This window comes from Salmo salar, chromosome ssa10, assembly GCF_905237065.1.
Source record: "Salmo salar chromosome ssa10, Ssal_v3.1, whole genome shotgun sequence".
In the NCBI taxonomy this organism is placed as follows: domain Eukaryota; kingdom Metazoa; phylum Chordata; class Actinopteri; order Salmoniformes; family Salmonidae; genus Salmo; species Salmo salar.
Window position 1 is genome coordinate 120,187,392 of NC_059451.1, and position 11,394 is coordinate 120,198,785.

Sequence of the window (11,394 nt, forward strand, 5' to 3'; positions counted from 1 at the left end):
CTGTAGGGGCAGCAGAGGAACACTCCGGGTCATCTACTGTATCTGTACTGTAGGGGGCAGCAGAGGAACACTCAGGGTAATTTTTTAGCTGGATTACCTGAATTATGGCAGCAATGCATCGATTTCTGCTTGTACAGATGGCCACGTTTGTGTTGAAAGCTTTCTGGCCTGCCTTTCAACCTACGTTTTCAACTTGACCTTGTGAGCTGGAAATTGTACACCTAATTCTTTAGGGAAGGTTAAAATGCAATACAAGGTGTCATGTAAGGTAAACATGAAGGGTTTACAGTAGGCCTACTAGTGTTTATCATGAAGGGTTTACAGTAGGCCTACTAGTGTTAATCATGAAGGGTTTACAGTAGGCCTAGTGTTTATCATGAAGGGTTTACAGTAGGCCTAGTGTTTATCATGAAGTGTTTACAGTAGGCCTAGTGTTTATCATGAAGGGTTTACAGTAGGCCTACTAGTATTTATCATGAAGGGTTTACAGTAGACCTAGTGTTTATCATGAAGGGTTTACAGTAGGCCTAGTGTTTATCATGAAGGGTTTACAGTAGGCCTAGTGTTTATCATGAAGTGTTTACAGTAGGCCTAGTGTTTATCATGAAGGGTTTACAGTAGGCCTAGTGTTTATCATGAAGGGTTTACAGTAGGCCTAGTGTTTATCATGAAGGGTTTAAGGTTGGCCTAGTGTTTATCGTGAAGGGTTTACAGTTGGCCTAGTGTTTATCATGAAGGGTTTACAGTAGGCCTAGTGTTTATCATGAAGGGTTTACAGTAGGCCTAGTGTTTACATTTACATTTTACTCATTTAGCAGACGCTCTTATCCAGAGCGACTTACAGTAGTGAATGCATACATTTCATACATTTTTTCTCCGTACTGGTCCCCTGTGGGAATCGAACCCACAACCCTGGCGTTGCAAACACCATGCAAACACCATGCTCAACTTAGCCACACGGGTCTGGGTTTACAGTTGGCCTAGTGTTTATCATGAAGGGTTTACAGTAGGCCTACTAGTGTTAGTCATGAAGTGTAAGGGAGATCATTTTGTGGGTCATTGTCGGTGTTCTTCCATTGCCAGGCTGCCATTTTGTCCTGCTGTTTGAGTTCACAGTGAAATAGGCCTACAGTTTAAACTAGGGTTTATCCTTTAGCCTAGGAGAGAGATCATTTTGTGGCTCATTCAGACACGAGATAACTTGGCAATCATTGCCCGACTGACTAGCACCTGTCCTACTGCTGTAGTATGAGGGAGTTGACAGTGAAATAGGATTAAAAGTCCCAATAAAGCCTGGCTGCAAACTGAGGTCAGGGCTTAGCCAGGTGTCTGTGTGTCTGTCTGTGGGGCGGGGTCAGCTTGACCCATTGAACAAGGTAGAAATGAACCAGATAGCATTGAACCAGGTAGCTATGAACCAGGTAGCATTGAACCAGGTAGCAATGAACCAGGTAGAATTGAACCAGGTAGCTATGAACCAGGTAGAATTGAACCAGGTAGCTATGAACCAGGTAGAATTGAACCAGGTAGCTATGAACCAGGTAGCATTGAACCAGGTAGAATTGAACCAGGTAGATATGAACCAGGTAGCTATGAACCAGGTAGCTATGAACCAGGTAGCTATGAACCAGGTAGCTATGAACCAGGTAGCTATGAACCAGGTAGCTATGAACCAGGTAGATATGAACCAGGTAGCTATGAACCAGGTAGCTATGAACCAGGTAGCATTGAACCAGGTAGCTATGAACCAGGTAGCTATGAACCAGGTAGCATTGAACCAGGTAGCTATGAACCAGGTAGCATTGAACCAGGTAGCATTGAACCAGGTAGCTATGAACCAGGTAACTATGAACCAGGTAGCTATGAACCAGGTAGCTATGAACCAGGTAGCATTGAACCAGGTAGCTATGAACCAGGTAACTATGAACCAGGTAGCTATGAACCAGGTAGCTATGAACCAGGTAACTATGAACCAGGTAGATATGAACCAGGTAGCATTGAACCAGGTAGCATTGAACCAGGTAGAAATGAACCAGGTAGCTATGAACCAGGTATAATTTAACCAGGTAGCATTGAACCAGGTAGAATTGAACCAGGTAGGATTGAACCAGGTAGCTGGCTACTGACCATATATGCCATTTAGCAGATGTTTCTATCCAAAGCGATTTCCAGTCATGCTGCATACATTTTATACATGGAATTTAACCCACAATCCTGGTCGTTGCAAGCCTCATGCCCTACCAACCTACCAATACGTCATGTCACATGACCTATTGTATTCTATTCTACTTTACTTTATTCTAGGCTATATTCTTCTAATCTATTCTATTCTAAATCTACTATTTGTTTATTGAACGACCATAATGATAAGGGTGGCTTCTAAATAACTTGCAAGGCATGATATTCCCATCTGAACTGTCCTCTGGCTTTCAGATTGTATGAAACAGCGCTATAGGGATGTACTAAATAATTCATTATTCTACACTGTAGTGCACACAGCAACTAACGTATATTGTTCTATCCGTGCAGCCTACAAAATGTAATCTCGCGGGATTTGCCACCGCAGATGAGAAAGGGTCCCTACCCCATTGAAGTTGAAAAGTAAAACGGTTAGTGTTTGGTAGGGATTGTGGTTAAGGTAAGGGTTTTACGAATAGGATTTCGAGTAGGTACGTACCAGGGATCCCCAGATAGCACTAACCGATGAGAAAGGCGGTTCATTCGAGCGATGTCATCACCGCGCACCGCCACTGCACAGGTGGCGTGGCGTCATGCACTCGTCGGTTGAGCGAGCGCGCCGCGGTTTTTTGCGTAACCCGATTGGAGTATTAGAGGCAGCTTCCTTCCATCAGATTGGTTTCTACCCGGTAACCTGGTCCCCTCACTACACCATTCAGGCCACACCACCACTTTCCCCATTACCGGCATCTCCCACCCGAGTCGATGCTACCTGGAAAACGAAGTGCCGAAATTATGTCGGTTTCGGTGGCGTTCATTGGAGTACTGATGCTGCATTCGGTCTCCTCGCAGAACGGTAAGAATGTGAAGTGCACGGCTGCCCTGCCGCCCGGTAGAAATACCGGGACATCATGGCTCCTTGCGGGTTTTTAACTGGACACTCAATGATCTTGCTTCAATATATGTCATATCGTGGCCCTGGATTGAAATTTTGTGCGTCAAATCCTTGTAGTGAATATTGATTTATAGGCTATCCACATGATTTTCAGTGGATGTAGTAGAAAATGGCAGCAAATTACAAGGACATATTTCGACCCTCTTATATATATATATATATATATATATTATTTTATTAATTATGTTCATACCCGAAGCAATGCGGTGAATAGAATTACAGAATTAAGGCTATGAATTGAATTAAATTATTATCCAATAAAAGAATATTAGCACCCATGCGAGCCATTTGTTCCAAAGTACCAATAAACCATATATGGTCAACACTGTCAATTGGATGGATGGTTTCCCGTTATTAATACAGGCCTGCGATTAATTTATACATTCCTTTAAACTAGCCTAGGCCTATATGTTTATCTATGTCCACAAAATACATTTTTTATTTCCTAATGACATCACGTCTTCATTAGAATGTAAAGGGGACTTGACCATAAAGAGCCGTCCCTTAATTAACAAGGACTTGTTATATGTGAACAGTAATTTGTGATATCATCACATAGTCTGTGTCCTACCCGTGTCCTCTCTCAAATAACCCTACATGACTCAGGCAGTCACCTGTTACTGGTCTGGTCGTGGCTACATCAAAGCAGAATTCTAACTCCTACAGGTTGAAATGAACCAGAAACACGTCACAGGGCCCAAAGCTTTTCATCAGACAGTCGTTGAGAACAGAACGCCATTCAATCATGTTGTGTGTCCAGATGTAATTGTAAGATGCTTGATGGTTGGTATATGCAGCTAGTCAGAGAAGCAGGCAGGCAGTCAGAGAAGCAGGCAGGCAGTAAAGCAGATGCAGGCATTCAGAGAGGCAGGCAGTCAGAGGCAAAGAAGCAGAGAGGCAGGCTGTCAGAGAGGCAGGCTGTCAGAGAGGCAGGCTGTCAGAGCGGCAGGCTGTCAGAGAGGCAGGCAGGCAATCAAATCACATTTTATTGGTCACATGCAGATTGTTATTACGGGTGTTGCGAAATGCTTGTGTTCCTAGCTCCAACAGTGCAGAGAAGCAGGCAGAAAGGCGGGCGGGCAGGCAGGCAGAAAAGCTGGCATGCACTGACTGACTGTAAATAGGTCCACCAGTCCATTCTGCTGCATGTTGCTATTTTTAGACTGTAGATCACTCAGCACTGGGAACCATAGCTTTGATATGGCCTCTCTTCTCCTGGAACACACACACTACTATGCCTTTAATGTCTTCTCCTGGAACACACACACACTACTATGCCTTTAATGTCTTCTCCTGGAACACACACACACTACTATGCCTTTAATGTCCTCTCCTGGAACACACACACACACTACTATGCCTTTAATGTCCTCTCCTGGAACACACACACACTACTATGCCTTTAATGTCCTCTCCTGGAAGAGAAGAATGAATCGGTTTAACTCTTCACAGAGAGAGAGATGCAGGACGAGGCACTGTGGAATGCTATTGATTTAAAGTAACTGTCCAGTGTTTCCAGATGTCTATGAAATATGACCTATAATTACTTACAATATCAGTGAAATAGTTTTCCTTCCCCCCAAAAAAATGGTATGGTAATTAAGTATGTTTATAAATCTTGTTAAACTCTGAGCGGCTATTTTGAGTTTGGGGGGTACCCCCCCCATCCCTTCCACCCTCACATAAAAAAAAAAAACTGAAAATAAAAAGTGACATATCATTTGAAAACGACAGGCCTAGTCAGTATTAGGAAGGTGTTCTTAATGTTTTGTCCACTCCGTGTTTATCACAAGACATGTGCTTTTAAATTGTGTTCTTAAATTTTGCACAAAAATATCACTTTGGAACAGTAATTGGTGACATATTTTATCTCCAACCAAGACTTTCTTATCCCCCCCCCTCACCCCCGAGAAAACTAAAAATAGTTTCTATAGTAGTCGCATCGTTTCTGAGACCTTTATCTGAATTCTGCAGCTCACACCTTTCTAACAGTACTACATATGTGTTTTATAGGACTTATAGTTTTTAAACCAAAATGTACTTTATGAGGGTAGTGTACAATATTACATGTAGTTTAGAAAATGCCACCAGAGGGCTGTAGAGTTTAACAGGTGTTAAAAAGCAGCTTTTCAGTGTTGGAATGGTGTGTGTGGGCGTACCCCAACAAAATAATGGTGTGGGCGTATCCCAATAACAGAAGGGTGTGGGTTTATACCGGTCGTTACAAATATTAACGCAAGTAAACCGCTGATTGGCCAGCTCATCCACCTCAGGAGTATGACATTATGCTCTATGAGGAAATAGCAAGCATTTTTTTAAATGGTCTGTTGAGATACAAGTTTGAGGTGGGAGTTTTTAAAGTGTTTTTTTCCCCCCTCCAATTTATGCTTTGGCCACAAATAAGACAATAGGGTAAGTCAACAACAGTATTTGGGTATGAGTTAACAGAATATTAACTTTTGTAAGTGAGATTTTCACTGGACAGTTACTTTAAATACACAGTGGAGACATACATTGTTTTCAGAAAGTATTCACACCCCTTGATTTTTTTCCACATTATGTTGTGTTACAAACTGGGATTAAAATTGATTTAATTGTATTTTTTTGTCAACAATCTACACAAAATACTCTGCCATGTCAAAATGGAAGAACATTAAAAAAAGTATACAGTACCAGTCAAAAGTTTTAGAACACCTACTCATTCCAGGGTTTTTCTTTATTTTTACTATTTTCTACATTGTAGAATAATAGTGAAGACATCAAAACTATGAAATAACCCATGCAATCATGTAGTAACCAAAAAAAGTGCTAAACAAATCAAAATATATTTTATATTTGAGATTCTTCAAAGTATCCACCCTTTGACTTGATGCCAGCTTTGGACAATCTTGGCATTCTCTCAACCAACTTCATGAGGTAGTAACCTGGAATGCATTTCAATTAACAGGTGTGCCTTGTTAAAAGTTCATCTGTGGAATTTCTTTCCTTAATGTGTTTGAGCTAATCAGTTGTGTTGTGACAAGGTAGGGGTGGGATACAGAAGATAGCCCTATTTGGTAAAAGACCAAGTCCATATTATGGCAAGAACAGCTGAAATAAGCAAAGAGAAATGGCTGTCTATCATTACTTTAAGACATGGTCAGTTAATCCGGAAAATTTCAAGAACTTTGAAAGTTTCTTCAAGTACAGTCGCAAAAACCATCAAGCGCTATGATGAAACTGGCTCTCATGAGGACCGCCACAGGAAAGGAAGACCCAGAGTTACCTCTGCTGCAGAGGATACTTTCATTAGACTTAACTGCACATCAGATTGCAACCCAAATAAATACTTTAGAGTTCAAGTAAAAGACACATCTCAACATCAACTGTTCAGAGGAGACTGCATGAATTAGGCCTTCATGGTTGAATTGCTGCAAATAAACCACTACTAAAGGACACCAATAATAATAAGAGAATTGCTTGGGCCAAGAAACACGAGCAATGGACATTAGAGTGGTGGAAATCTGTCATTTAGTCTGATGAGTCTAAACTTGAGATTTTTGGTTCCAACCACTGTGTCTTTTTGAGACGCAGGGTAGATGAACGGATCATCTCCACCTATGTGGTTCCCACCGTGAAGCATGGAGGAGGTGTGATGGTGTGGGCGTGCTTTGCTGGTGACACAGTGATTTATTTAGAATTCAAGACACACTTAACTAGCAAGACTACCACAGCATTCTGCAGCGATACGCTATCCCATTTGCTTTGCACTTAGTGGGACTATCGTTTGTTTTTCAACAGGACAATGCACCACCAGGCTGTGTAAGGGCTTTTTGAGAGAGTGATGGAGTGCATATGTTGGAACTGCTTCAAGACTGTAGGAAAAACATTCCAGGTGAAGCTGGTTGAGAGAATGCCAAGCGTGTCCAAAGCTGTCATCAAAGCAAAGGGTGGCTACTTTGAAGAATTTGTTTAACACTTTTTTTGGTTACTACATGATTCCATATGTGTTATTTCATAGTATTGATGTCTTCAGTACTATTCTATAATGTAGAAAATAGTAAAAATAAAGAAAATCCTTGAATGACTAGGTGAGTCTGAACTTTTGACTGGTACTTATATATATATATATATCACTAGTACTACAGTGACTTGTGAAAGTATTCACCCCCTTGGCTTTTTTACTATTTTGTTTCTTTACAACCTGGAATTAAAATGGATTTTGGGGGGGTTGTATAATTATTTACACAACATGCCTACCACTTTGAAGATGCAAAATATTTTTATTGTGAAACAAACAACAAATAAGACAAAACAAAACAGAAAACTTGAGCGTGCATAACTATTCACCCCCCCAAAGTCAATACTTGGTAGAGACACCTTTTGCAGCAATTACAGCTGCAAGTCTCTTGGGGTATGTCTCGATAAGCTTGGCACATCTATCCACTGGGATTTTTGCCCATTCTTCAAGGCAAAACTGCTCTAGCTCCTTCAAGTTGGATGGGTTCCGCTGGTGTACAGCAATCTTTAATTCATACCACAGATTCTCAATTGGATTGAGGTCTGGGCTTTGACTAGGCCATTCCAAGACATTTAAATGTTTCCCCTTAAACCACTCGAGTGTTGCTTTAGCAGTATGCTTAGGGTCATTGTCCTGCTGGAAGGTGAACCCCCGTACCAGTCTCAAATCTCTGGAAGACTGAAACAGGTTTCCCTCAAGGATTTCCCTTTATTTAGTGCCATCCATCATTTCTTCAATTCTGACCAGTTTTCCAGTCCCTGCCGATGAAAAACATCCCCACAGCATGATGCTGCCACCACCATGCTTCACTGTGGGGATGGTGTTCTCGGGGTGATGAGAGGTGTTGGGTTTGCGCCAGACATAGTGTTTTCCATGATGGCCAAACACCTCAATTTTAGTCTCATCTGACCAGAGTACCTTCTTCCATATGTTTGGGGAGTCTCCCACATGCCTTTTGGTGAACACCAAATGTGTTTGCTTATTATTTTCTCTAAACAATGGATTTTTCTGGCCACTCTTCCATAAAGCCCAGCTCTGTGGAGTGTACGGCTTAAAGTGGTCCGATGGACAGATACTCCAATCTCCGCTGTGGAGCTTTGCAGCTCCTTCAGGGTTGTCTTTGGTCTCTTTGTTGCCTCTGATTAATGCCCTCCTTGCCTGGTCCGTGAGTTTTGGTGGGCGGCCCTCTCTTGGCAGGTTTGTTGTGGTGCCATATTCTTTCCATTTTTTAATAATGGATTTAATGGTGCTCCGTGGGATGTTCAAAGTTTCTGATATTATTTTATAATCCAACCCTGATCTGTACTTCTCCACAACTTTGTCCCTGACCTGTTTGGAGAGCTCCTTGGTCTTCATGGGGCCGTTTGCTTGGTGGTGCCCCTTGCTTGGTGGTGTTGCAGACTCTGGGGCCTTTCAGAACAGGTGTATATGTACTGAGATCATATGACACTTAGATTGCACACAGGTGGAATTTATTTAACTAATTATGTGACTCTGAAGGTAATTGGTTGCACCAGATCTTATTTAGGGGCTTCATATCAAAGGGGGTGAATACATATGCACGCACCACTTTTCCGTATTTAATTTTTTTGAATTGTTTGAAACAAGTAATTTTTTTCATTTCACTTCACCAATTTGGGCTATTTTGTGTATGTCCATTACATGAAATCCAAATAAAAATCAATTTAAATTACAGGTTGTAATGCAACAAAATAGGAAAAACGCCAAGGGGGATGAATACTTTTGCAAGGCACTGTATATCTTGATTAGATTAGTATTCAACCCCTTGAGTCAATACATGTTAGAATCACCTTTGTCAGCGGTAACAGCTGTGGGTCTTTCTGGGTAAACCTCTAAGAGCTTTCCACACCTGGATTGTGCAACATTTGTCCATTATTCTTTTTAAAATTCTTCAAGCTCTGTCAAATTGGTTATCATTGCTAGACAACCATTTTCAGGTCTTGCCATAGATTTTCAAACAGATTTAAGTGAAAACTGCAGCTTGGCCACTCAGGAACATTCACTGTATGTCAGCTCTCCTCAGTGGTTTAGATAGGTGTAAGGTATGGCTGTGAAGTAACGTAGATGTGACTCTACAGTGTCTAAGTGAATAGTGTAGGGCCTATAAAGGCTATATTATAGATGGCTTTTCTTCTTCAACTGTCTCAAAACACATGGAAAGGAAAGGTCTGAGAGCAGAGCACAGTAGAGCACAGTAGAGCAGAACAGAGCACAGTAGAGCAGAGCAGAGCAGAACAGAGCACAACAGAGCACAGTAGAGCACAACAGAGCACAGTAGAGCACAACAGAGCATAGTAGAGCACAGTAGAGCAGAACAGAGCACAGTAGAGCAGAACAGAGCACAGTAGAGCAGAACAGAGCACAGTAGAGCAGAACAGAGCACAGTAGAGCAGAACAGAGCACAGTAGAGCAGAACAGAGCACAGTAGAGCAGAACAGAGCAGAACAGAGCAGAACAGAGCGCAGTAGAGCAGAACAGAGCGCAGTAGAGCAGAACAGAGCGCAGTAGAGCAGAACAGAGCGCAGTAGAGCAGAACAGAGCGCAGTAGAGCAGAGTAGAGCAGAACAAAACGGAACAGAGCACAGTAGAGCAGAACAGAGCACAGTAGAGCAGAACAGAGCACAGTAGAGCAGAACAGAGCACAGTAGAGCAGAACAGAGCACAGTAGAGCAGAACAAAACGGAACAGAGCAGAACAGAGCACAGTAGAGCAGAACAGAGCAACTACAGACCACAGGGGAGACACCATTTATATCAACTAATGGCTATTCATATTTGAAGCCTCGCCAGATTTAACCTACTGCTGAGATAAAGACTCCCCACTGTGTGTGTGTGTGCTTGCCTGTGTGTGTGCTTGCCTGTGTGTGTGTGTGTTCCACTTGGCCTCAATGCCACTAATGTATGATGTTTTCAGTCAGTGAGACAGGTTGTCTTTTAATAGATTAATACAACAGGACAAGACTGTTTCAATTCATTTCCCACTGGTGAGAGAATAACATATGATTTGAAAATAACAAAGCAAAGTCATCTACAGTACATCTAGTAGGTATGGGTGATTAGACATCATGGAGTAGGTATGGGTGATTAGACATCATGGAGTAGGTATGGGTGATTAGACATCATGGAGTAGGTATGGGTGATTAGACATAATACAGTAGGTATGGGTGATTAGACATAATACAGTAGGTATGGGTGATTAGACATAATGCAGTAGGTATGGGTGATTAGACATAATACAGTAGGTATGGGTGATTAGACATAATACAGTAGGTATGGGTGATTAGACATAATACAGTAGGTATGGGTGATTAGACATCATAGAGTAGGTATGGGTGATTAGACATCATAGAGTAGGTATGGGTGATTAGACATAATACAGTAGGTATGGGTGATTAGGCATAATGGAGCTACAGCCTTCCCTGTAGCTCAGTTGGTAGAGCATGGTGTTTGCAACACCAGGGTTGTGGGTTCGATTCCCACGGGGGGCCAGCACAGGAAAAAAAAAAAAATTGTATGAAATGTATGCATTCACTACTGTAAGTCGCTCTGGATAAGAGCGTCTGCTAAATGACTAAAAAATGTTTAAAAAAATAATGTAAAAAAAATAATACAGTAGGTATGGGTGATTAGGCATAATACAGTAGGTATGGGTGATGAGACATAATACAGTAGGTATGGGTGATGAGACATAATACAGTAGGTATGGGTGATTAGACATAATACAGTAGGTATGGGTGATTAGACATAATACAGTAGGTATGGGTGATTAGACATCATGGAGTAGGTATGGGTGATTAGACATCCTAGAGTAGGTATGGGTGATTAGACAATACACTATGTATGGGTGATTAGACATAATACAGTAGGTATGGGTGATTAGACATCCTAGAGTAGGTATGGGTGATTAGGCATCCTAGAGTAGGTATGGGTGATTAGACATAATACAGTAGGTATGGGTGATTAGACATAATAGAGTAGGTATGGGTGATTAGACATAATACAGTAGGTATGGGTGATTAGACATAATGCAGTAGGTATGGGTGATTAGACATCATGGAGTAGGTATGGGTGATTAGACATCATGGAGTAGGTATGGGTGATTAGACATAATGCAGTAGGTATGGGTGATTAGACATCATACAGTAGCTATGGGTGATGAGACATAATACAGTAGGTATGGGTGATGAGACATAATACAGTAGGTATGGGTGATGAGACATAATACAGTAGGTATGGGTGAT

At 41.6% G+C, this 11,394-nt stretch overlaps 1 protein-coding gene across 3 annotated transcripts in view; it reads left to right on the plus strand.

The window, feature by feature from the left end:
• Positions 1–2,594: 2,594 nt before the first annotated feature.
• LOC106579049 (neuroplastin) overlaps positions 2,595–11,394 on the plus strand; it is a 51,378-nt gene continuing 42,578 nt past the window's right edge. The window contains exon 1 of one of the 3 annotated variants that reach the window (XM_045688555.1): positions 2,595–3,034. In XM_045688555.1, the coding sequence (XP_045544511.1) occupies positions 2,944–3,034 (91 nt within the window). In that variant the 5' untranslated portion in view covers positions 2,595–2,943. The remainder of the gene's footprint in view (positions 3,035–11,394) is intronic. The other 2 variants (XM_045688556.1, XM_045688557.1) reach the window with 2 other exon arrangements.